Source organism: Triturus cristatus, chromosome 4_2, assembly GCF_964204655.1.
Source record: "Triturus cristatus chromosome 4_2, aTriCri1.1, whole genome shotgun sequence".
Classification (NCBI taxonomy): domain Eukaryota; kingdom Metazoa; phylum Chordata; class Amphibia; order Caudata; family Salamandridae; genus Triturus; species Triturus cristatus.
Window position 1 is genome coordinate 731,912,438 of NC_140586.1, and position 25,695 is coordinate 731,938,132.

The following is a 25,695-nucleotide window of genomic DNA, read 5'->3' on the forward strand; positions in this document are numbered from 1 at the left end:
GTCTTGCTACTATTGTTGTTATCCATAAGGAAGGGAAGCCGCGGGATCGGTGTACTTCTTACAGGCCTATCTCTTGTTAAACGCGGAGCCCAAAATCCTTGCCAAGGTACTGGCCAATCGCCTGATCCGGGTTGTGGGCGACCTGATTCATCAAGATCAATCCGGTTTTATACCCCATCGCAATACCGCTTTGAACCTGCGGCGATTGCATGGCGTTCTCGCTAGAGCGCCATTCATCCGTGAGCCGGCCATTTTGGCGTCCCTGGACGCTACCATGGCGTTTGACACCTTGGAATGGCCGTATATTTGGGCAGCATTGGCGAAGTTTGGGTTTGGCCCGGGGTTTATCGGTTGGGTGAAATTGCTTTATGATAACCCACTGGCACAGGTGGTGGTCAACGGACGGGTGTCGGCTCCCTTTGTTTTGGGTAGGGGCACCAGACAGGGATGTCCGCTGTCGCCTCTTCTCTTTGCGCTTTGTTTAGAGCCCCTTGCGGAGTGGCTGCGGTGGCACCCCTCGATGCGTGGCCTTAGATGGACGCCGGAATACGAGGATCGTGTCTCCCTATATGCGGACGATATCCTTTTGTATCTTGCATCTCCGCGCAAATCGCTTATTGTATTGGTGGATGTGTTGAGCTCCTTTGGTCGCAACTCCGGATTGGTCATTAACTGGGCTAAGTCTTGTGTGTACGTTCTCTCCGGGGAGGCCCCCCCCCTTCCACGGGGGTGCCCTATCCAGGTTGCGCAGTCGGGGTTCAAGTATTTGGGAATCTTTATAACCCTGGACCCGGTGGCCCGGTATGAACGGAATCTTCTCCCCCCCCCTTCAGCGCCTCAGGGCGGATGTGGCGGGTTGGCGGCGGCTGCCGCTCTCGCCGCTCGGCCGGGCGGCGTTGTTCAAAATGGTGTCGCTGCCGCGCTTTTTGTACGCCCTGCAGAACACTATGGACGTAGTGCCGGCCCGCTACTTTCGGGAGGTGGAGTGTCTTCAGCGTCGATTGTTTTGGGATGGGCGGCCGCGGATTGCTCTTGCTAAACTAACCCTACCGTGGTATGATGGGGGGGGGTCGCTCTCCCTGACATTAAACGATATTATTGGGCCTCCCAGTTGGCTGCTATCAATCACGGGATGTATGGGCCTGCTTTGAACCCGGCTTTTGAGATGGACAAATTGTTATTGCCAAGCGGGGATTATAATCGAGCACTATACTCGGAGTCCCTTGATGCGCGGGTGACTGGCCCGAAGCGGGTCGCGGTGCAGGTGTGGCATGCAGCAAATGCGGCGATGGGGTGGAGGGATCGATTGACTCGGGCAACGCCATTGTACGCTTCCCAGCGTTTGGGTTATCTGTGTACTACGAAAGGCTTTGAGAAATGGGATATGATTGGTATCAGCAAGGTAGGGGATCTCTGGACGAAAGGTAAATTTAAGACGTTCGACATGCTGAAAACTGAATATCAGTTGAACGATAGGGAGTACTTTCGGTATGCCCAGGTTCATCATGCCTTGTGTTCCGTGTTCCCGGACATGGCGGCTATTCCAGAGTATTCCCCGTTGGAAGACAGAGTATTGGACGGCTATGTGCCGGATAGCACCATTTCGCTGATTTATAAGAAGCTTATCAATGATCGAATGGGTTTGCTGACCTCATTGCGGGAGACATGGATTGCCGACGGTTTGGAACTGGACGACGAGGACTGGGTGTCAGCGGTGGCCTCCCCGAAAGAGGTGGCTATCCCGGCCCGCTTGCGTTTCGTCCAGCTTAAGATACTTCATAGAGTGTACGTCACGGGGCCTGGTTTGATGCGTATGGGGTATTCGGTGGATGGTCTGTGTAAGCGAGGCTGTGGACTACTGGGGACTTTCCTCCATATCCTGTGGGAGTGTCCGGAGGTGACTCGGTTTTGGTGTAGAGTGCATGCGGTGTTAGAAGAAGTCACGCATGTTGCCTTGTTGCCGGTGGCACGGAGATGTTTGCTGAATGTCTGGGAGCCGACTGATTACAATGTGATGCAGACGCAGTGGGTGACTCTGGGCTATATGGTAGCGAAGCGTGACATTGCGCAATTGTGGGGCTCCCAGAGGCCACCAACGGTCTCAGCGTGGAAGGAACACATGGACTGGTGTATGTTCAGAGAGAAAACGGTGTATGTGGCGAGAGGCAAGCCTGGGAAGTGGATTAAGGTGTGGGGTCCCTGGAACTCCTATCGTGGAGGTATTTGCGCCCCGCCCCAGACGCGTGAGATGGATGCTGCTCTGTCTCCCTAGCCCGCGCATTCCTATATGCTCCTGCGACATGCGACTTTGGTTTCTTCTGCCTGCCCCCCCCCCCCCTCTCCCCCCTCTGTCTCCTTGGGTTTGTTTACTCCTTTGATCGGGGAGCACATGTTATTGCCATTAACCCCCTTTGCCTTGTGTGTGTGATGTTTTCTCGTTTTTTTTTTTTTTTTCAAAATATGAAACCTTTCTTTGCTTGTTTATGGACTGCGGCTGCGGCCGGCTGCGTTGATTAGCACTCCAGTAGCTCTTTTGTTGCTTCATCGATGTGAATGTTAAGCTGTGCCTAGGTTTACACTGTGCATTAGCGGCCGGCCTGTTGGTTGTAGGCCCATATTTGTATGTCTCTGGAAAAAAACAAACAAAAAAAAAAAAAGAATGAACAAGAGGAGGGAATGAGAGAGGGTCTATTTTTATATCATAGTGTGCCCTAGGACCGTTCTGTCCACACCCGACGTATGAGACCCTTGTCCTTGCCAGCCTAATTTGTAGGCCGTGTTAAATTGACCGAAGAGTCCTGTGTTACTATATAACAAATACCCTGAGCCATCCTTACCACTCAGCCAGCATAAACCCCTTTGTAGGCACTTCTGTTCAATATGTAGGCCTCTTTGTTAAATTGACCATAGTTCTGCCATTTTTCTGTATAAGAGGCTGAAGGCAGGTCTGATCCAAATCATATGCAGCACCTCTCTCTGAGGCCTCCTGCTCCTAACTAAAGAGCCCCCACCCTACTTGTGTGCGAAGTTCACTATCTCAAAGTTCAACATCCCCCTGTTCTTTCGACATGCAGCAGACTGCATCCTGGGCCAGTACATACTTTTAGGGAAGTTGTCACCGCAGATGTGTCAAGCTGAGGCAGGAATGTGGCAAAACAGGACGTGCAGATTTATATATGTATGTATAGAATCCCTTTACAATACACATTTTTCTGCTTGCCCCATCCAATTTACGACAAGCGCCTGGCCTAAGATATGAACTATCACCTAGCTCACGGGCCACAGTTACTGGAAAAAGCGTCACCATGTATGGTAAAATGTGCGAACCATGCCATAAGTGACTAGGTAGAAGTGGCGTGAGATGACGTTATTATAGGCGCTTCTCATAGCCTAAAACCATATAAAAGGGGAGCTCACACAGTCCTCGGCGGACTACCCCACCCGTCCGTTAGTAGATGGCAGGCGGGTGTGGGTGCTCCCCAAGAGCTCGTTTTTTGTTTTTAAGATACAATTTAACTTGACAATATATTTGCTGTATATGCTATGTATGCTATTTTGCTATGCTATTTTGTCCCTAAATTGCGTTTTCTTATTGAGCATTTCATACTTATATTACATTTGCAAAGTTGCTTTCTTTTAGGTTTTAGGTAGGTATGGGAGTATTCTCAGTACTTTAGATCAAGTGTGTTTTGCATTCTGGGAACACACTTTCCTTGATGTAACTTATGTTTTTCATAATGCATTTATAGATGTGTCTGAGGTTTTCTGAAGTGTCTCTCTCCAAACGAGTTCAATGCCTTCCGATTCATGCGAGGTCACTATATTTGTATTTTGTATTCTGATGTCTTTGTCTTGCATTTTTTGAAGTTGCACCTTCTTAATAAAACTGCCAATACTCTTAGAATCAGTTTCCATGGCTCACATGTCTGTTTCCTTCAGTTCCCAGACACCCAGGCTCAAATTAAGGTACCCCTTTTGTCCCCAACTCACTCCCCCGATCATACGGTGAAGGTTCCTTGAGCCCTGTGCTCAGCCCCCTGCCCTCTTGACCCTTAAAAAATCTCCCTCCAACAAATGATATTGGCAGCACTGCCTCGGAGTGGTGAAACAGTGCAGGGATGGGGAAGACGGACTCCAAGCAGTCCAAGTTGTCCTTTGATAAAAAAACGGCACAAGCGCCAAACAGACTCTGGAACTGAAGGTGACGTGATAATCCTCCCACAGGACATACTGATGACCGCGATGAAGATCTGCGCGCTTTACTGTTAGTAATGAGGTCCAGTCTCAAAACAATCGACACCAAACTCAATGTACTTACCTCACAACTAGATCGGGTCAAGAAGCGCGTTGATACACACAAAACTAGGCTGGATCAATTGGAGAACCGGTTATCAGATGCGCACGATTTTCAAGTGGAGGCCAAAGAACAGTCGTTGCAAATGGACATGGTTCTGATCCTGATCAGAGCCAAAAATGACGATTTCGAAGTCAGGTCCAGGCGCAACAATGTCCGCCTACTTGGAATTCCTGAAATGACGGCCATTGCCAAATTGGAGGCATTTGTGGAGGAGATGCTGTGTGAACTGTTTGGGGCCGACCTCTCACCAGTTTTTATTGTGGAACGCGCTCACTGCACACTGGGACCTAGACCAATTGTGGGCGCCACTCCGTGTCTGATCCTGGTCTGCCTGTTGAACTACCGGGACCGTGATGTGGTGCTCCGCCTGGCCAGGGAGCGGGGGTCCATTCAATACAAGGGCAACACAATCTCATTCTTTCCGGACTTCACCCCCACGGTCCAGGCGGCGAGACGTGAATTTGTCCCAGTTACGCGACTGCTGCAACAAGCGGAGATTCCCTATACTCTACTGTACCCGCCAAACTAAAGGTCACACAACGGCACCCCTCATTTCATCACGGACGCTAAGTCAGCTATAAAATTCACAAAACATATATGGGGGGGGGGGGGGAAGATATGCAACACCGGAGCCAAAAGAATGGCCATATCTGTTCACCATACTGAGGAGGATAGGACTCCTTCCCAACTTCATAGCTCTAATCCAGCTACTGTACACAAGACAGTCGGCGAGGCTGCGCATGAACGGTATGATCTCCAGTCCCTTTGTTATATCTCGCGGGATACGGCAGGGCTGCCCACTATCCCCGCTACTGTTCGGATAGTGGCAAGGATATGCCAACATCACGCAGCCAGGGGGTTGGGGTTCAGCTCTAGGGGGTTACGGATTTCGTTATATGCAGATGACATGACACTGTATATAAATGACCCGGAGGTCAACCTCGCAACACTACTTTGACAGCTCACTTTTTTTGGCAGCCTCTCAGATATATTCATAAATTGATCCAAATCGACCCTATTCCCCCCTCACAGCGGCCACTAAGTCTTTTGATCAGGATTTCCCGCTTAAATGGGGAGATGCCCCAGTAAAATATTTAGGCATTTGGCTGAGCTGTGATGTGCAAGAAATATGGAATTTGAATTATGGCCGTGCTCTCGCCTGCTTAAAAGGGTAAGTAGGGGTATGGGCTAATTTACCCCTCTCTCTTGCCGGCAGAATAGCCATAGCGAAGATGGTCGTATTGCCCAAGTTTTTGTAAATATTTATCAATATACCACTTCCATTGACCCAGACGTTTTTTTAACACCCTTCGGTCTCTCATGATCTCCTTGGTCTGGGCGAAGAGGCAGGCTCGAGTGACCTGAGAGTTACTTACCCTTACCTTGGAGCAGGGCGGACTGGAGGCTCTGGACATGCCGCTGTATGCATATTGTGCGCAAGCGCAGTTTTTGCATTTTTGGTTATATCCCGTCCCAGTCTCATGTGGCTGTTGAGGTGGATATAGCAGCCCCAATCCCTCTCCAGGTAGCCGTCTATACAAAAAACAGTAGAGCAAGAGATGGTATAGACACTGTCGAGACCCTGAGATGGGCATGGGAACGGTTATGCATTAGAGCTGGACTGGAGATACTGTATGCTCCTTCCCCCCCATGCCTTACAATCCACAGCTCCCAGCCATGAGTGATGATGGAAATGTGGCACTGGCATCATCAATGGGGCTCGAAACATTCGCAGACGTATACCCAGCAGATGAATTCTGTCCCCCACCAGATTTTGGTGCGGAGACATTTTCAGCACTTTTCCTCTATTTTAAAGTCAGAGCCACATGAAGGCAAATGCATTCCTCTTTCCCCAAACCCCCTGAACAGCTACCAGCGCTAGAGCAGTTGATAAGTATGGCAAACCCCTGTAGACTCATAACACAACTGTATTGTTCTATGCAAACCACGTCACCTCTAGTTGTGCCCAAGGCTTGGCAAGATTGGAATGTAGAACTTGATGGGCATTCATATACTTTGCATAGATCGCCGTCTGGTGTTGGCTCAGATGCTTGCAATTTGTTTTTTTCTAAGAAGTCTTTGTAGTCACGAAGGTAGGTGACTCCTCCTTACGATGATAGAGCGTATAGGCATCGCCTCCATCTCCAGATTGTTTTGCCATAAAAGGGTGATGATGGAGTTAGTAATAAATAGAAAAAGGTGTCCATGTGTGATGTATCTAAGTAAGATAACACTGCAACAGATAAAGGTACTCGGGGAGGCGGGTGGACGTATATGAATCTACAGCTCTACATGCCAAGAACAGATGCATACTGGTAAGTAGCATTTTCCGTTCGAGGCATACGAGCTGCAGATTATATACTTTGCATAGACTATACAGCAGTTATGTTTGTCGCGGTGACTAACCTGTATCTGTTGCAGTAGTTTGAAAACGTGTTCTTAATACAGCCTGGCCCACACAAGCTGCTTGTTTTGCATGCACATCTAATAGTGTTTTGTGAAGTTGTGAGTTGTAGACCAAGTTGCAGCTTTGCAGATGTCATGTTCCCTAAGAATGCCACAAAAGACCTTAGTTTGCATGTGAAATGCGCCCTAGAGGGAACGGTTAATGTACCTTTTGCTTTAATGTAGCATATTTGGATGCATTTAACTATCCATCGTGCAATACCAGTTTTTGAAATGTGATTGCCTTTATGCGGTGGTGAAAAAGCAACAAAAAGTTGTTTTGTTTTCCGGAAAGACTTAGTTCTTTCAATGTAGTAAAGTATTGCTCTTTTGACGTCTAGTGTGTGAAGAGCATGTTCTGCAACTGAGTCTGGTTGAGGGAAAAAAATTGGTAGTTCAATCGACTGATTGAGGTGAAAGGCAGATACAACTTTAGGTAAATATTTTGGATTAGCCTTAAGAACCACTTTGTTGTGATGAATTTGCAAAAATGGTTCTTGTATGGTTAGAGCCTGGAGCTCACCAACTCTCCTAAGAGATGTGATGGCTACAAGGAAAGCTACTTTCTAGGTGAGGAATTGTAGTTCGCATTTGTGCAACGGTTCAAATGGTTGACCCATAAGTCTTGTAAGGACAATATTAAGGTTCCAAACTGCAGAGGGTGGAATTCTAGGAGGGATGATTCTTTTGAGTCCTTCCATAAAAGCTTTAATAGATGATACTGTGAAAAGAGACAAGTGTTTTCTGTTTAGTAGATAAGTAACTATCGCAGCGAGATGTAATCTTATAGATGTGTATGCTAAGTTACAGCGCTGTAGGTGTAAGAGATAGCAAATGATGTTTTGAATGGTAGAGTTTAGTGGACCGATTTGATTATTTTTACAGTAGATTAAATATCGTTTCCACTTTGCAGCGCAGCATGCTCTTGTGGTGGGATGTCTAGCTTCTTTAATGACGTTCATGCAGTCTGGCGGGAGATTAAGGTAGCCAAACTCTAGGATTTCAGGTGCCAGATCGCAAGGTTCAGTTGACTGGGATCTGGATGTCTTATCTCTCTATGGTTCTGAGTGAGGAGCTTTGGGGAGAGGTACAGTCTTTGGTGAGGAACTACAGATAGTTCTAGCAGGGTTGTGAACCAGGGTTGTCGGGCCACATGGGAGCCACTAGGATCATGGCGAGGGAATACTGTTGAAGCTTCCGAACCAATAATGGAATGAGCAGGAGAGGCAGAAAAGCGTAAGCAAATCTTCCTGACCAGTTCATCAATAGCGCATTGCCTTTGGACAGTGGGTGTGGATACCTGGCCGCAAAGCTTGGGCATTTTTTTCGTTCTGGTGTGTGGCGAACAGATCTATTTCTGGGTAGCCACAGAACTTGAGGGTGTAACGCCCATTCGTGTATCTGTTGTCGTTGACGACTGAGCAGATCTGCTATGGGATTGTGTACTCCTGGCAGGTGTTCCGCAAGAAGATATATATTTTGAGGTATGGCCCATCTCCATATGCTTTGACCTAGTTGTGAGAGCTGTATGAAGTGTGTCCCTCCTTGTTTATGGATATAGTACATTGCTGTCATGTTGTCCGTGCGGATTAAGACAGCTTTGTGTACTAGATGGACTTGAAAGGCTTTTAACGCTAGAAAAATAGGCATAAGTTCCAGGTAGTTTATGTGGAATTGCTTTTGTTGTAGAGTCCACATACCCTGAATGGTGTGATTGTGAAGATGAGCTCCCCAGCCGGTGAGCAATGAGTCTGTTGTTGGCACGATCTGTGGAACCGGCTCGAGGAACAGTCGCCCTTTTGAAAGGTTTTTTGTGTTCCACCACTGCAGAGTGCGATGTGTGCGGCTGTCTACCAACACCAGATCTGTTAACAGACCTTAAGCCTGGTTCCACTGATGTGCCAAACATTTCTGTAGAGGACGCATCTGGAGTCTTGCATAAGAGACGATAAGAATGCAAGAGGCCATCATCCCTGTTAACTGCATTAACACTCGAGCTGGTAATGAGCGTTGAGGTTGAAATTGGGATATTAGGAGTTGCATGGTGTGTATCCTGACTGGGCTGGGGTATGCTAGAGCTTTGCAAGTGTCTATTGTAGCTCCTAGATACGCTTGTGTGTTGGAGGGCTGGAGGTAAGACTTGGTGAGGTTGACAGTGAATCCCAAGTCGTGAAGTACCAGTTACTTACCTTCGGTAATGGTGTATCTGGTAGAGACGATTCTAGCCGCAGATTCCGTAACTTAGAATTATCCCCAGGCGTGAGACCGGATCCGGAAAACCCTTTTTCTTGCCACAGCAACTCCGTGCACCGGGGGCGGCACCACGTAACTCCGCCCTAACGTCCGCAGGCGTGACGTCAGCGAGGTCACATAAGCCCCACCCCGGCGCGCTGACATCAGTTTGCTTCAGAGAACTTTTCCGTGCTACCACGCGGAGCCAGTGCAAACAAAAAACTGTGAGAGTATGAGAACAGTGTGCAAGAAAGTAGCAAAAAAGAAGAACAAAGTAAGCAATCCACGGTGACCAAATAGCACCACGAAGGCAGTGCCCACACTGCAGAGCAGAGCACCATGACCGACAAGACCAAATCTGCATTCCGAAAAGGACAGCCCTACAAGGGGGAGGGAGACACCCACCCAGGGGACAGATAAACCCAAAGACCTACAAGAAGGGCAAGCAGACGAAGGGAGACCGCAGCCATATCCGGGAACAATAAGGGGAAGAAGCCCAAAACAGACAAGGGACCACAAGACCCTAGACAATCCCTTCAAGGCACACCGAGATCCCGCAAGGGCCAGGGACCGAGCCACAACCTCGAAAACTCCAATCCAGAAGACTGCGAGCGAGGAGAAAGCCCCAGAAGCAGGGGACACAAGAATCCACCACAAAAGACCAACCAGAACGCACCTCCACCAGGGAGATAGCGAACAGGGCACCCGAAAGGGCACAGGCACCATAGAGAGGCGAAAGCAATCCCAACCCAAGGGGGAGGGGCACCAGTAGCGACCAAGCCACCCAAAAGGGGGCAAGTGCCGAAGGCCCAGCAGAAAGGGACCTCGCAGAACGGGGAGGAAGGGCAGGTCATGAAGGAATCTGCGACTAGAATAGTCTCTACCAGATACACCATTACCGAAGGTAAGTAACTGATACATCTGATAGAGATTACTAGCCGCAGATTCCTTAACGTAGAATAGATACCCTAGACATACCCAGAGGGGAGGAGGGACTGCGAGAAGAACCCACAAGCCCAACAGAACACAGAGCCCCAAACGTGGATGCATCATGAGGCAAGGAGGAACGGACCAGCCCCACCAGGCAAAAGGGTCGCGGGCACAGGGAGGAGCGAAGAAGCCCCCTGCCGAAAGCCAAGAGGCAGAGGGGAAAAGAGGGGCAGAGTCCCCCAAAGGAGAACGCCACCCCCACCCACATCGAAAGGACGGCAGAGCAGAGAGGCGCCGCATGGCAGAAGACAAGACAGGAATGGCACAGAGCCAAGAGGCGCAGACGTGCGAAGGAGGCACAGGCGCGCAAGACCCCAGCAGAAAAGAAAAAGTCATCGGAGACACACCACGGCCCCCTGAGAAGGAACACAACCCTCGGTGACGCACAGCTGGCACCAGCCGCAAAGGCGCACAGAACAACGGAGCACAAGGCGAAGTCGAAGGAAGAGAGCTCGAGGAGAGGCCCCAGAAAGAGCCGACCCAGCGGCAGAACCCTGGAGGAACCGGGGCAGCAGCCCAAGGGAAAAGACCCGGAATTGAGCACCAGAATTGGGGCCAGCTGCGCCAACGCAAGCCGAGACCAACCGGACACAGCAAGAACCGAGGCGGAACCACAGGCACGACTCCACCAAGGGAAGGCCGCCCAAGAGCCTGAAACCGAGCAAGAAAAAGAAGAAAGGCCGCCCCAGGCAGCATACAGGGTCGCCAGGGAACGCAAGGAACCCAAGAAGGCAGCCACAGCCGCCGGACTAAAAAGAGGACTACACAATAGTCAACCAGTACCCCACCTGGGGAATGACATCTCCAATAAAACCAGGGGATACACCTCTTAGGGGCAAAACCCCGCAGCAGAGGAAGAACAAAAAAGTGGGGCCCGTAGACAACCACAGGTGGCTTACCAAGTTGCCAAAAGAAGACGTACCAAGAAGGTGAAGGGCTGAACCAGCAGCCAAAGGCACAACGAGAGCAATAGCAAGACCTTGAAGGCGCACTCCAACCTAAAGCCATACACACCAGCGACCCAGAGGAGCAACAAGAACCTCAGGAGGAAGAAAGCCACAAGGCTGAAGGGCTGTACTAGCAACCAAAGTGCAGAAGGGCCAATAAACGGCCACCATGGCAGACTTCAACCAAAACCAGACACAACAAAAGACAGAGCTCCAACGGAGCAACAGGATAAACGTCTCCCAAAGAACACACAAGAACAGACCACCAAGGCTCATGGAGGAGGAGGAGGACGAAGTACCGCAAGGAGCCGCTGAATCACAGAATCCCCGTGAGTGTTAAACAGATGGACTCCACCAAAGGGTAAATCAACCAAGCGCTCCCGGACATTTTCTGGGAAGACACCATCCCGCAATCAGGCATGGTGGCGGAGAGCAACCGAACACGCCATAGCACGGGCGACAGAGTCCGCGTCATCCAGAGCTGATCGCAGAATAAACTACGCCAACTCGCGACCATCGAGCACATGGCGCCGCAAGTCCGCCACAACGCCGTCCCCGGAGGTGCGGGATAGAAGGGACTCCGAGGAATCGCTGATGTAGTCCTAGCCAAAATACAGAGCGTGTTGAGCACACACAGAGCGGCGGTCGAAGATGCAAAAACATTACGCCCCCAAGAGTCTAACCAACGGGCCTCCCACGACAGTGGGAGCAACACCAAGGGCAAAGACGGAAAGACAGCCAGAAGAACAGGGTCCTGGGCAGAGGGATGGGAAGAGAGGCAAGTAGGCCCATGTGGAGCCGGGCGGTGGCGACGAAGCAGTGGCGGAGGCACCGGATCCCCTGTAGCAGGGCAGCCCCAGGCTCCCAAAAGGGAATCATGGAGCGAAGCTTCAAAAGGAAGCAAAGGCTCCCCACCACCAGAGCCCTGGTGGAGAACCTCCAACAAATGGTCAGGAGGCACCGGCGCGATCGTGTGGCCCATCTGCAAAATCCCAGCGGCCGTGACGATAGCCCGGACAAAGGCGACGCTCGCTTACGAAGGACCGCGCAAGGGCGAGAGTTAGTCTTATGTGGGCGAAGGCTGCAAGCTGAGCCCCCCGTCCCCACGCCCCGCCTGAGGAAGGAAAGGCCCGCACAGAAAGGACAGGAACCCCACAGACGAGTGTGGAACCTGAGGGGCCCTGGAGAAGACGGGGAAACCGCAGGAGCAGCCCGGCGTGAGTGGTCACGGGATTCGCGGGGACGGGGTAGAGCTAGCCCCAGAATGCGCCGGAGAGAAGGCCACAATGCGGTGCCCAGACTCCGGCGAGGAACAGACAAGAAGACGGCAATCGTCCGAAGATGAAGGAGCGTCCGGGGAATAGTCGACGCGCCGATGCCGAGCCCGCGACAGGGGCCGGAGCTTACCCCACCGGCGCCGTTGCATCCATCCGAAGGGTCGAATCCACCTCCAGTACCACCCGACGTGCAGTAGACAAGGAGACGCGACAAAAAAGGCGTCGGCACGACCCCAGAGGGGCCCACCCCTCTGGGGTTCCCCTCCCACCTCCCCACGTCCCACTGGGAGAGGGACGTGGGGAGGTGATCTCAGACCCAGCCTCAACCCGCGGCGCCATCCGGCCCGGGGAAGAAAGCCGCAGGCGCCGAACCGGCGCCAGCTCGGCCGCCAGGAAGGCAACCGCCTCTCCAGAGGACCGAGGGGGACCCGGGGGCGAGCACCGAGTCCCAGCGACCCCCTGCGACGCTTTGCGCCGAGGCGGGAGCACGTGGGTCGAAGAGAGGAACCCCGAAGGGCTGCACCCCGGCGACACCACGTCACCCGCTCCTGAAGCCGCACCTGGCGGAACCGGGGACGAATCGGCGACGACTCTGCAGCCGGCCCCGCGCAAGGCAAGGGGACCGCGGAAGTCTCAGGGGGAGGGGTGGGGCGCAAGGGTAGGCCTCCATCTGAGCCCTGGATGCCCCGCGCCGGGGAACGGCGGATAGGGCGCCGACGTCCGAGGATGACGTCCCGAGAGGAACCTGCGCCCTCCACCAACCGAGGACCAGGCCCCGGAGGCAGACTAGCAGACTTACCCACCGGCGAGCGACATCCAGGGAGCAGCGGGGGAGGGCGGCGGCGCAGCCGGAAGCGGCGAGTCTTGGACCCTTCTGGGGACAGACGTGGTGACGAGGCCGACCTGGACAGGCAGGCTGAGAGCAGCTTCATCCGGCACTCCCGCCGGGACTTGGGCTTGAGCTGCTGGCAGGCTTCACAGTCCGTGGAGTCATGGTGTTTGCCCAAACACCACATGCAAATGGGGTGAGGGTCCGTCGCCGACATCGCACGCGCACACTCAGCACAGGTTTTGAAGCCCGAAGGCATCGCACACAGTTCCCACCAAAAGAGGTAAGGCCTGAAAACAGGCGAGCAGAGGTAATCCAGAAAAGAAGAAAACTGATGTCAGCGCGCCGGGTTGGGGCTTATGTGACCTCGCTGACGTCACGCCAGCGGACGACATCAGGGCGGAGTTCCAGGGTGCCGCCCCAAGCACGCAGAGTTGCTGTGTCTCTTTCAAATACAACTTGTGGGTGTGTTGAAGACAGGTTTGTTGTGATTTGGCCTTTATTAGCCAATCGTCCAGGTAAGGAAACACGTGAATGTGTTGTCTTCTTAAGTGTGCTGCAACTACTGCTAGACACTTTGTGAAAACCCTGGGTGCTGTGGTTACCCCGAATGGGAGGACTTTGGACTGGTAATGTTGACCGTCCACCACGAACCTGAGATATTTCCTATGAGCGTGGTGAATGGGAATGTGGAAGTAGGCGTCCTTTAAATCCAGAGTGGAAAGAAAGTCTCCTTGCTGTAGTAATGGGAGCACCTGTTGGAGGGTGACCATGTGGAAATGGTCCAACTAAATGTAGAGATTTAGCTGTCTTAGGTCTAATATTGGCCTAAGAGAGCCGTCCTTTTTTGGAATTAGAAAGTAGAGAGAATAAACTCCCGTGCCCTGATGATTGAATGGGACTGGTTCTATGGCATGTTTTTGTAACATGGAGAGAGCCTCTTCTTTTAACAGGGTGAGATGTTCCGAGGACATTGCATGGTGTTTGGGAGGAATATTTGGAGGAGTGGAGGCAAGTTCCAGGCAATAACCATACTGTATAATTTGACTTACCCACTTGTCTGTTGTGATGGAATTCCAGACATGTAGGAACTGTGAGAGACGTTCCCCGACAGGAGTGGTAGGGGAGGGAAGTCACTGTTTGTGGTAGCAGGGGAAGTGCAGGTGGAATTATTTTTGCCTCTTCCCATATTGTTATTTCCTCGACATCATCTTCGAAAATATCCTCTGGAGCGGAAAGACTGATTGGGACTTTTGTAGGTGGAGGAGGTATTTTCTGATGCCATTGTTTTGGAACTAACCCTGTAAAAGGAGCGACGAAAGGAGCCTCTGTTAGAAGGTAGTTGCAAGGCCCCCATTGACTTGGCAGTCTGTGTCTTTCTTCATCTTTTCTAATGAAGAATCTACAGTTGTTCCAAAGAAATGTTCCTGATCAAAAGGCTAATTAAGTATAGCTGATTGAACTTCTTGTTTAAATCCGGAGATTCGAACCCAAGCGTGGCGGCGTAGTAAGACGCTGGTGTTAATGCCACAAGATGCTGTATCAGCCACATCCAGGGCACATTTTATAGAGGTGTTTGTAATCAATGTACCTTCTTGAATGAGGTAGTTTGCTTTACCTTTGTATTGATCTAGTAAATGCTGTATTAGCTTTTCCAGTTCATCATAGTGAGCTCTGTCATAGCGTGCTAGAAGGGCATGTGCATTGGCAATACGCCAATGATTAGCAGCTTGAGATGCGATTTGTTTGCCTGAGGCGTCTATAAGTTTTGACTCCTTATCAGGAGGAGGGGCGTCACCTGTGGCTTGTGAATGAGCTCTCTAGCACACATTAGAGACTACAAGAGTCCAGGGTACCTGACTTTTGATATAAGCTGGGTCGGTGGAGCACCTTTATATTTTTTGTCCACTCTTGTGGTGAGTATTCTAGCTCTAATAGGGTCTTTGAATACTTCATTGGCATGTTTTAACATGCCATTTAGCATGGGCAAAGTATTGGTGGATTTTTGTGAGGGAGTGAATGTTTCTAGTAAGAAATCCTTCTCTAGTGGATCAGTGTGTAATTCCACCCGATGATACAGAGCAGCTCTATTAATAAGCTGTGCAAATCCAATATTAGCATTGGGTGTTGATGGTCTGGAGGTATACAAGTCCAGATCATTATCATTATCTGGGTCTTTATCGTAATCATCACAGGGATCTGTGTCCTGTGGTATGGTGCAATGGTAGTCATCCCCATCCCCATTATCATCCCCATCATCATCATCCTCTGGCTCAGGTGAAAAATGAGGTGGTGTTAAGTTATATGGAGAAATTAGTAAGTTAGAATTAGTATGGAGGAGAGGGAGGTGTGTAAGGTGGAGAGGGGTTAATACCCATGTCTTTGCTCTTCTACAGGGGTATATGGTAGTCCCCTGAAAGGTCCAGTTTCCGTTTTTTAGGAAGGGTTGCTATAAGGTGTCCAGTTGCTGGGTCAATATGTAGTTTTTTCTGTTTTGTGAAGGAAGTTCTTTGGATGGGGCATCCTTTTCCTTGTGTGTTGTTTCAGAGTTTTTTATTTTACCAGGAATGGTCTCTGAAGCTTTAGAAGGAGTGGTTTGCTTTTTCGGCTCCGATCCCTTCGGTGCGGGCTGTTTCGGCTCCGAAGGTTTGTCTAAAGGCTTATCTTTAGTTGGCTTCAGCTCCGAAGGCGTGTCTTTATGTTTCGGCTCCGGAGGCTTGTCGTTAGGTTTCAGCTCCAAAGATTTGGGTTTATTTATTGGGGGCTCCGAAATTTTGGCTTTATGAGCTTTCAGGTCAGAGTCTGTTGGTGCCGAAGATTACTTCGGTGCCGGCAGCGAATCATCGGGCACATGCTTGGGTTTGGATTTCGGTTCCAGAGATGGGGTCTTGGTGCCGGAATGAGGCCAACTCGACCCGGAAGACTTACCTTTGTGTTTCATAGCCGGCCCCGGGGGCGGGGCATCTGAAACGCGTTCACAGTGTTTACCTAGGCCTGAGGGTGAAGGTAATACCGGAGCCTTTGTTGGTTTTGTGACATGGGGCTCGGTACTCACTGTTCGTTGACCCGGAGTGACGTTCGAGTCTTCTTCCATGTCGGAGTCATCGGCTTCAGACACGGAGATTTGTTCCTCTTCTTCAGCGCTGTGCTGATGCGATTCAGACTCTTCTCCGAAGATGTCCGGCACCGGGCTAGTGCCGCGTCTCATTTCATGACGTCGAGCCAGACGTCACAAGTGGTTTACTCGATCGGAATGATCGACAGGCCTCGCAGTTGGTTTCTTCATGCTCCGGGGATAGGCACAGGTTACACACCTCATGCAGGTCCATGTGTGGGAACTTAGCACCACACCCTGGGCATTTTTTAAATGGAGTCCGTTCCATCTGCTGCTGGAGTGGTCGGCGCGGGTAGGCCTCGCGGCCCGCGTCGAAGCAACTGATCGAAGTTCTTGGATTTCAACGATGCGCGTCAAAGGGGAAACCGTAATCGAAACAATACCGTTGAGTGGTAAGGATTGCGCGTCGAAAGGGTTCGAAGACGATTACCGAACCAGAGCGCAGCAATACACATCCAAACCCGATGGCGGAAAAAACTATCTGGAGATGGAGTCGATGCCCATGCGCACTATCATCATAAGGAGGAGTCACCTACCTCGTGACTACAAAGACTTCTTCGAAGAAAAACAAAGTGCAAGCATCGGAGACCAACACCAGATGGCGATCTATGCAAAGTATATAATCTACAGCTCATATGCCTCAAACATGGGTCTTTTGCTGCGGCCAACTTCAGGTACTCTCACTTAATTATTATTAATTACCTAAGATTAATACACTTCAACTATCTACATAGGTTCTACAGAACCCCTAATCAGCTTTCCTGCTTGGGATTGCGGCCAGATTCTAGATGCTGGAGATGTGAGCATACTCCTGCCACTTTTTTTTACATATGTCCAGGAACTGTCTGCTCATTGCTGCCTATTGGATTGCAATAGTCAAGAAGATTCATGATATACTGGGGACACCCCATGAGCCGCATCCGATAATAGGACTTCTAGGTTATGTTAAAGACACTAAGGCCGAGCACCGTAAATTGCAGGCTTTGTTACTATTGATGGCCAAGTGCAGGGTATCCATACACTGGGGAAAAAGAGGGCGCCCACGGTGAAAGCTTGGATTACAGACGTCACATTCAGCCACACCCAACTGTCGATTTTTTAGGAGCTGATGCCTGCGGCCTCCAGGCCGAGAGACATGTGGGGACCAATCTTTGACTGCCTAAAGACACCGCAGGCGCATGAGCCCACCCCTCCCGCTCAAATCGCAGCTGACACCTCACTGCCATCAGAGGCGCACTCAGTAGCTCATTCAGGTTAGTTCACCCCTCTTAGTTGACTGCGGTGTCTCGCAGAGCGCAGGCGGTGGGTTTCGAAGGTATGCTAGTTGTCAACCTTGATGTGTGATGCTTTAGGGGAGATCTGACCTGCTGTTCTTGGTGTCTGGTATGATGAGATGCGTAGTGTACTAAGCCTTCTGTCCCTTTTTACATAGTGTGGATAGCTGTTCTTTGTTATTTTCTTTTCATTTTATGTTTGATTGTTCACATGCTCAAACCTATGCAACAATTTTGATGTCCTATTTCGATAATGAGAACTGTTTGTGTTTTATAAAATGTCAATAAATAAAGTTTTTTTTAAAAAGTATCCAGTTTGTTCAGCATCTCATAAATAGTTACCAAGTTCAAATCCGTCCATGCAGTTAATACTTACAATTCACAATTTTCACCATAGCCAGCAAGTTTGCATTTAAGACAAACACAAGAGGGTCAGGGCCACCATCTTCCAACTGTTGCATCACAGACATCTGGGATGGCCGCTCTTCTACTGCATAGTCTAAAGGAATACAAAAAGAAAAAGGGATTACTTGCGCAAATGGGCTGAAACTGTCATTTGATTTCTTAATGCAAACTCGCCAACATTTGGATTGCTGTTTGTTTTTATTTCCAGAGGGGAACTGAACAGAGTGCTTTTGGTCCTTTTTCAGATCAACCTTCAATATCTAAACGTGCTAGCATAATCTTGCATGAAAGAAGAGTGCCTGTCTTTAGAAGCTTATCAAATCAGAGTCCCTCTAAGATATGTTCCACTACGCTACCAACTGGCCACCTGAGCCAAGGAGCCTCTGGACTTCCAACATCACAGAGGTTAGCTGCAAGCAAACTATGTTATCTCCACCAGTGTGGTTTTACAGCCCCCCCCCCCCCCCCCCCCTGAGAGAGCAGTAATCTGCTGTAAGCTGTTTAAAGTGTGTTTAATAGAGACTGTGCACTTCGTTTTGTGGCCAGGAGAGGGAGTAAAGCTTTATACAAATAGTATTGTTAGAGGACAAGTTTGTTAGGGCCTTACCAAAGTGTGGATTGAGCCTGTCTGTGTCCTAGGAGATCTCTGAACAGAGCAGCTCCCCAGGCCCAGCACCACCCCCAGGCCAGCAGATCTAGGACTGCTATTGGTTTTCCCCAGCTCCAAGCAAAGCTGAGCCCTCCTCTCTCACCTGCCCAGGCCCCTTAAGGCTTTGATGGGTGCACCCCAAATCATTCTCCTCCATCTTGTGAGTTGCAGCCTACCTGTGCCCAGATTGCAGTGAGCAGAGTCCAGGAAGTGGTAAGGAGGCAGACTAGTGCCTAAAAAAGTTTTAAAAAACGATGTTCCCTACCTGTGATTACATCATCCTATTTTTTCTTTTTAAATTTCTTTACCTGTCTTTGCCGATGGTTGTTACAGTTTAAAATTGTAGTTTTAACCTGGCAGTGATTGCATAATTTATCTCATGTTTTTGTGTTTAAACTTGTGGTTTTTCCTGCCTGTGACTGCATCCATTTAACCTTTTGAATTGTGGGATTTGCAGTCCAAACTCTGTAGTTTTTCCCTCTCTTTCCCCGTGACTATCAGTTCTTCCCTCCAAATGTCTCCTTTGCTCTGTGCTAAGACCTGTATGTTAAGCAGTGCACCCCCAGCGACCATTTTGTGTTAACAAGTCAGTAAAACCAGCCCCCCCCCCCAACTTCCCCACTGAGACAGCAGTAATCTGTTTAATGGGGACTGTGCACTTCGTTTTTTGGCCAGGAGAGGGAGTACATCTTTACACAAATAGTGTTGTTAGAGGACAAATTTGTTAGGGCCTTACCTGCAGAATTCCAAAGTGTGGATTGAGCCGGTCTGTCTCCTAGGAGATTTCTGAATAGAGGAGCAGCTTCCAACTCCCTTGCCAGCAAAACTTGTCTGAGGTAGCTGGGACCTTATATAGTCTGATATTGTTTGGTACATGTGTACACTGATTGGTGGTTGTATCTGACGTTTCTATTGGATTAGGGTTAGTGTCCTCATTGGTTGGGTATTTGAGGGTTCTGATTGGTTTCTGGGTCTGTGATTCAATCAATGTAGGGTTGGGACTAGGGTTAGGATTTCTATTGGAAGTAGGCACTAGAGCTTCCTGTGTTATTGGTTGTTGGGACTAGGGCGGGGTTAAGGTAAGACCTTGAATTGGAAGTAGCGATTAGGGCTTCTGGTGTTATTGGTTGCTGGACTAGGTGCGGGACTAAGAGTAAGTTTAGGCTTTCTATTGGAAGTAGTGCCTAGGGCTTCCTGTGCTATTGGTTGCTTGGACTAGGGGTGGGACTACTGGTAGGGCTAGGGCCTCTATTGGACGTAGAGATCAGGGTTTTTGAAACTGATTGGGTGCTTGGACTAGGGCTAAGATTTGCTGTAACGTCCTGGTCTCCTATTGGTTCTAGATTTTAGGGCTAGTGTTGTGATTGGATAGTGTTAGGGATAGGGTTCCCGTTGGCTGAAGGGATCACCTGACTACTAAGGCTATAAAGGGCCTAGGTTTAGGGTGTCTCAGCCCGGGTGGAGAGGCTCAGGGTGGAGAGGACAAGGGTCAGTGCCTGTTTGAGCCTGGTCGAGACCTGGGCCAGAAATGCTGCCCATTTTCCCATTTATTAATACCCACCCTATGTATGTGTCCCTCTGTATATAAGCATTTATTTTCACTATAGATATGTACCCATCTTTGTTTATTGCTTTGTATAAACATGTAGAGTAATTATGTTGTTATTAAAACAACAAAAAATATAACAAAAAATTAATCTTTGATCTACATGTACTTGCTTCCATTGTGCATCTATGTACCTCCATGTTCTTGGATCGGTGTGTCTGTCACTTTTCTCCTGAAAAAGCATATCCAATGCACTACCCTATTGCTCATCCTGTACCTCTATCAATATCTTTAATGAACAAGTTACTTACCTTCGGTAACGATGTATCTGTAAGAATGATTAGTTAGTTAGATTCCTCACCTTAGAATATCCCCAGGCGTCAGACTGGATCCGGAAGATTTTTGTAGCAATACCCCTTGCGCGTCGTTAGGCGTCATCTGCGGCTCCGCGTCCGACGTTGGCGTCGTGCGCCGGAATGACGTTGGAGTACTTAGACGCCATCCTCGCGCGCTGACGTCAGTTCTTGTACATAGCTTTCCGCGCTAGGAACGCAGAGCCATGCAAGAGACCGACACTAGTGCGAAAAGATCTAGGGCCCTGAGAAAGGATAGCCTTAACCCTAGATGTCGGTTCACAGAACGGGGAGGATGGGTGGGTCGGTGAGGAATCTAACTAACTAATGTTTCTTACAGATACATCGTTACCGAAGGTAAGTAACTTGTTCATCTGAAAGAAACACGTTAGTTAGATTCCTCACCTTAGAATAGATACCCAAGCAATACCAACCCCGGTGGTGGGTCTGCGAACCAAGATCACACCAGAAAGTCCTGGAGGACAGAACGGCCAAAGAAGCCATCCCTCCGGACTTGGCTGTTTAGGCAATAATGCCTGGCAAAAGTGTGCAGCGAAGCCCACGTCGCCACCTGACAGATGTCCTGCAGAGGGACTCCCCATCCCAAAGCAGTAGTAGCCGCTGTGGCCCGAGTAGAATGGGCTCGCAGCCCAACAGGAGGGTCCTTTTTTGCCAAGGAATAACAGGTTTTTATACACAAAACGACCCACCGGGAGATGGTCCGTTTGTGCACAGCTTTCCCCTTCTTAGCACCCACGTAGCCAACGAAAAGCTGGTCGTCCACCCGGAACTGTTTTGTGCGGTCCAAATAAAAGGAGAGCGCACGTTTTGGGTCCAGACGGTGGAGCCGCTCTTCCTCTTTGGAAGGATGCGGAGGCGGAAAGAAGGTGGGCAAGGTGACAGATTGCCCAAGATGAAAGGGGGTCAACCACTTTCGGTAGAAAGGAAGGACGAGGCCGAAGGACAACCTTGTCCGGATGAACAGATAGAAAAGGAGGCTTGGACGATAGAGCCTGGAGCTCACTCACCCGTCTAGCAGAGGTGATGGCTACCAGGAAAGCAGTTTTAAGAGTCAGAAGACGAAGAGGACAATTGTGAAGAGGCTCAAAGGGAGCGCACATCAGAAATGTTAAGACAAGATTCAAGTCCCACTGAGGCATTACGAAAGGGACAGGAGGGAACGTGTGAGTAATGCCTTTAAGAAAGCGTGAAACTACAGGGGACTTGAAAAGAGAAGGCTGATCAGGAAGCCGTAAGAAGGCAGAGATGGCAGCAAGATAACCTTTCAAGGTGCCCAAGGCAGAGCCCTGCTGGGCCAAAGAAAGAAGAAAGAGGAGAACCTAAGAAAGAGGAGAACCTCAGAAAGAGGGGCGGAAAGGGGATCCACAGCCTTTGCTGTGCACCATGCCACAAATTTGTTCCACCGGCAGGCATATACCGTCTTTGTGGAGGGATGCCTGGCTGCCAGAATGATATCACAGACTTCAGGAGGCAAGTCAAATGGAATCAACTCTTGCCGCTCAATCTCCACGCATGGAGGTGGAGGCTGGACAGGTTCGGGTGGAGGACCGTCCCCTGCTGCTGCGACAGAAGGTCCTCCCGAAGGGGCACACGTATCGGAGGATCGGTCAACATACTGAGTAGCTCGGGATACCAGTACCTTCGTGCCCAATCCGGAGCCACCAAGATGACTTGGGCCCGGTCGTGCCTGATCTTCTTCAGCACTCTGGGCAGAAGTGGTATAGGCGGAAAGGCGTACAACAGACCGCAACTCCACTCGCGACGAAAAGCGTCGCCGAGCGAGTGCCGCCTTGGAAATTCCAACGCGCAGAACTGCTGACATTGCGCGTTCTCGTCGGTGGCGAATAGATCTAACGAAGGCTCTCCCCACTGCTGAAAGAGACCTTGCGCCACCTCTGAGTTCAGACGCCATTCGTGATCCATCATGCACCGGCGGCTGAGTTCGTCCGCTCTGGCGTTCAGAGAGCCCGCCAGATGTTGAACCACTAGGGTGATGCCCTGGTGTTCCAGCCATGTCCAGAGGCGCAGGGCCTCCTGACAAAGGGTCCACAACCCCACCCCGTCCTGTTTGTTGCAATACCACATGGCGGTGGTGTTGTCCGTGAACACCTGCACAACACTTTCCCGGACAGAGGGAAGGAAGGCTTTCAGTGCAAGTCGGATCGCTCTCGGCTCCAACAAGATGATGTGGAGGCGAGACTCCGCCGGAGACCAGAGGCCTCTGATCTCCGCCTCTGCCATATGGCCACCCCATCCCAGGAGGGACGCATCCGTTACTACGACATGCTCCGGTAGGGGTAGGGAGAGGCTCTTGCCCGTGACCCAATCGCGGTCCGTGAGCCACCACTGCAACTGCCGTGCAGTGCCCTCCGAGATGAAGACATGGTCGGACAGGTTGCCGTGATGCTGGGCCCACTGAAGCTTCAGGTCCCACTGCAGAGCCCGCATGCGCCGCCTGGCGTGATGCACTAGTAGGATGCAGGAGGCCATCAGCCCCAGAAGCCGCAACACTAGCCTGACCGAAACCCAGGATAGAGGCCGAAAGATGGGAATCAGGGCCTGTATATCCCGGACCCGCTGTTCCGGCGGATAAACCCGGAACTGCGCCGAATCGAAAACCGCTCCGATGAAGAGGATCTTCTGAGAGGGGCTCAGGTGTGACTTCGGCACGTTGATGGAAAACCCCAGCAAATGCAGGAGATCCGCCGTAGTCTGGAGGTGGGAGACGACTGCCTGGGGCGAGCCCGCCTTCAACAACCAGTCGTCGAGATAGGGGAAGACTGGAACCCCTGATCTGCGCAGATGAGCTGCGACCACCGCCATCACTTTCGTGAACACCCGAGGGGCACTGGTGAGGCCGAAGGGGAGCACGGTGAACTGAACCCACCGTGAACCGCAGGTAACGCCGGCAGGACGGGGATGTGGAAATATGCGTCCTGCAAGTCCAACGCTACCATCCAGTCTTCAGGGTCTAGGGCAGCTAGAACCTCAGCCAAAGTACATTTTGAACCGTTCCTTCCGGAGGAAGGCATTGACGTTCCTGAGGTCCAAGATAGGGCGTAGGCCCCCTTTGCCCTTCTTGGGAACCAGAAAGTAGTGGGAACAACAACCATGACCTACTTCTGGGCCCGGAATGCGCTCGACGGCCTCTTTGGCCATGAGGGCCGAAACTTCCTCTTGCAGAAGATTCAAATGATCCTCCGAGATACGGTGGTGCTGCGGTGGCATGGCTGGAGGGGTCGTCTCGAAGGGGAGGGAGTAGCCCCTTCGGACGATTTGCAGCACCCACCTGTCCGAAGTAATGGTACGCCAGTGGAGCAGGTGATGGCGAACCCTGCCTCCCACTGGCGAGGAATGGGCCTGAAAGCTCGGACTAGGAAGGCTTTGAGGCGGATGCTGCCGGGGTGGATGTGGACTGACCGCATTGTCCTCCAGTACCGCCTCGGTGGAAACCACGTCCGCGTGCAGGCTGGTTCTGCGGCCGGTGGCAAGGCGGACGTGAGGAGGTGCCCCTTCCTTGGCCACGAAAGGAGCGAAAAGCGGAAGGTTGTGGCCGCGGGGCCGAGAGGCCCAAGGACTTGGCCGTAGCCCGGGAGTCCTTGAAGCGAGCCAGCGCACTGTCCGCTTTCTCACCAAAAAGGCGAGTGCCATCAAAAGGCATGTCCATGAGAGTGCTCTGGACATCCCCCGAAAAGGACGTGGACCGCAGCCAGGCGTGACGTCGAAGCGCCACCGTGGTAGAAATCGCCCTACCCAGCGAGTCCGTAGTGTCGAGTCCACATCGGATTGCATGGCGCGCTGCATCTCTCCCATCGGCCAGAGCTGAGGAAAGCCGTGCCCGGGCCTCCTCCGGGCACAGGGGCAGCACGTCCTTCACCGTATCCCACCGAGAGTGGGATTAGCGGTCCAAGAGACAGGCGGTGTTCAAAGACCGCAGGCCCAAACTGAGCGAGGAGAACAACTTCTTACCGAACTGTTCAAGTCTCTTGGAATCCCTGTCCGGAGGAGCGGACGGGAAGGAGGATTGGGAGGTAGAGGCCTGGATAACCAGACTCTCGGGGGTGGGGTGTTGGGACAGAAAACCGGGGTCGCCCGGAGCAGGGCGTTGGCAACGTTCCTATCCACAGGAGGGACTGTGGAGGGCTTGGACCAGGTGCCCTGCAGAACGTCAATGAGGGCCTCATTGAATTGCAGCAGAGGCTCAGTGGAGCATGCGGCAGACTGAAGCACCTCAGTGAGGATGTTAGTCCTCACAACCACGGCAGGCAGCTCAAGCCCAAGGGCTGCGGCCGCCTTGCGCAGCACCACAGAAAAAGCTGCACCCTCCTCCGAAGCCACAGTCGGAGGAGAGATGAATCCAGTGTCCGGTGAGGTATCCAAACCACTGGCATCCCCCAGTTCATCTGCCCAGTCCTGCGAAAGTTGGCCCTGAAGGGCCAGAGGTTCCACGGACCCCTCCCAGTCGACCCCATCATCCGATTCCTGGTAAACAGGGGGAATGATCGGAGCCGGACGATAGACAAAATGTGTCTCTAGCGGCGTCGAGCGGCGCCGCACCGGCGTTGGGTCCGGACAGGGGCTGAACCGGGGATCGACGTCGACGGGAGTCGGCGTCTGAGGTGGCACCGATATAGACGCTGGCGGAGGAGGCGTGACTAGGTCGACCGGCGTCGACGGGGGCCCAGCGGCGTCGGTGCCGGAGCCTCCAACGGCGCCGGGGCAGAGCCGCCGGCGCGCAAGGTCGCCCAGTCGAGTCCGCGGGGTCCGAAGGCGCGCCAGCGGGCGTCGACGGCGTGGCCAGGCTCCTCATGGCCGAGAGGAAGGCACTGACCTCCGCCGGCGCCGCGTCAGTCCCAGGAACCGGCGGGTATGGGGATGGGTGCGGCACCTGCGGGGGTGGAACCACCCTGACCCTCGGCCGAGTCGCTCGACCGTCGAGGGGAGTCGAAAGAGCGGTGTCGCCTCTTGGACTTCTTGGAGCGCTTCGACTTACCGAAGACTTCGAGCCAGACGAGCGATGATGTCGACTGCGGTTCCGCGACCGATCCTTGGACCTCCTCCTGGACCGGGATCGTGAGGGGCGCGGAGCCGAGTGGCGACGCTCGAGAAGCTTACGGGACCGCTCCCGCCTAGCTTTCGAGGTCAGGGCCATACAATCGGAACACGACTCTGCGTCGTGGTCGGGGCCCAAACAGTACAGGCACCGGCGGTGATGATCGGTCACCGACATCAGTCGGTGACAGTCGTCGCAGGCC

The 25,695-nt window shown here is 51.6% G+C and overlaps 1 protein-coding gene across 1 annotated transcript in view; it reads right to left on the minus strand.

Annotated features, from left to right (window-relative positions):
• ZFYVE9 (zinc finger FYVE-type containing 9) overlaps nt 1-25,695 on the minus strand; it is a 565,807-nt gene that overhangs the window by 143,083 nt on the left and 397,029 nt on the right. Inside the window, exon 9 of the mRNA XM_085602620.1 lies at nt 17,843-17,965. Within this exon, the coding sequence (XP_085458746.1) occupies nt 17,843-17,965 (123 nt within the window). The remainder of the gene's footprint in view (nt 1-17,842; nt 17,966-25,695) is intronic.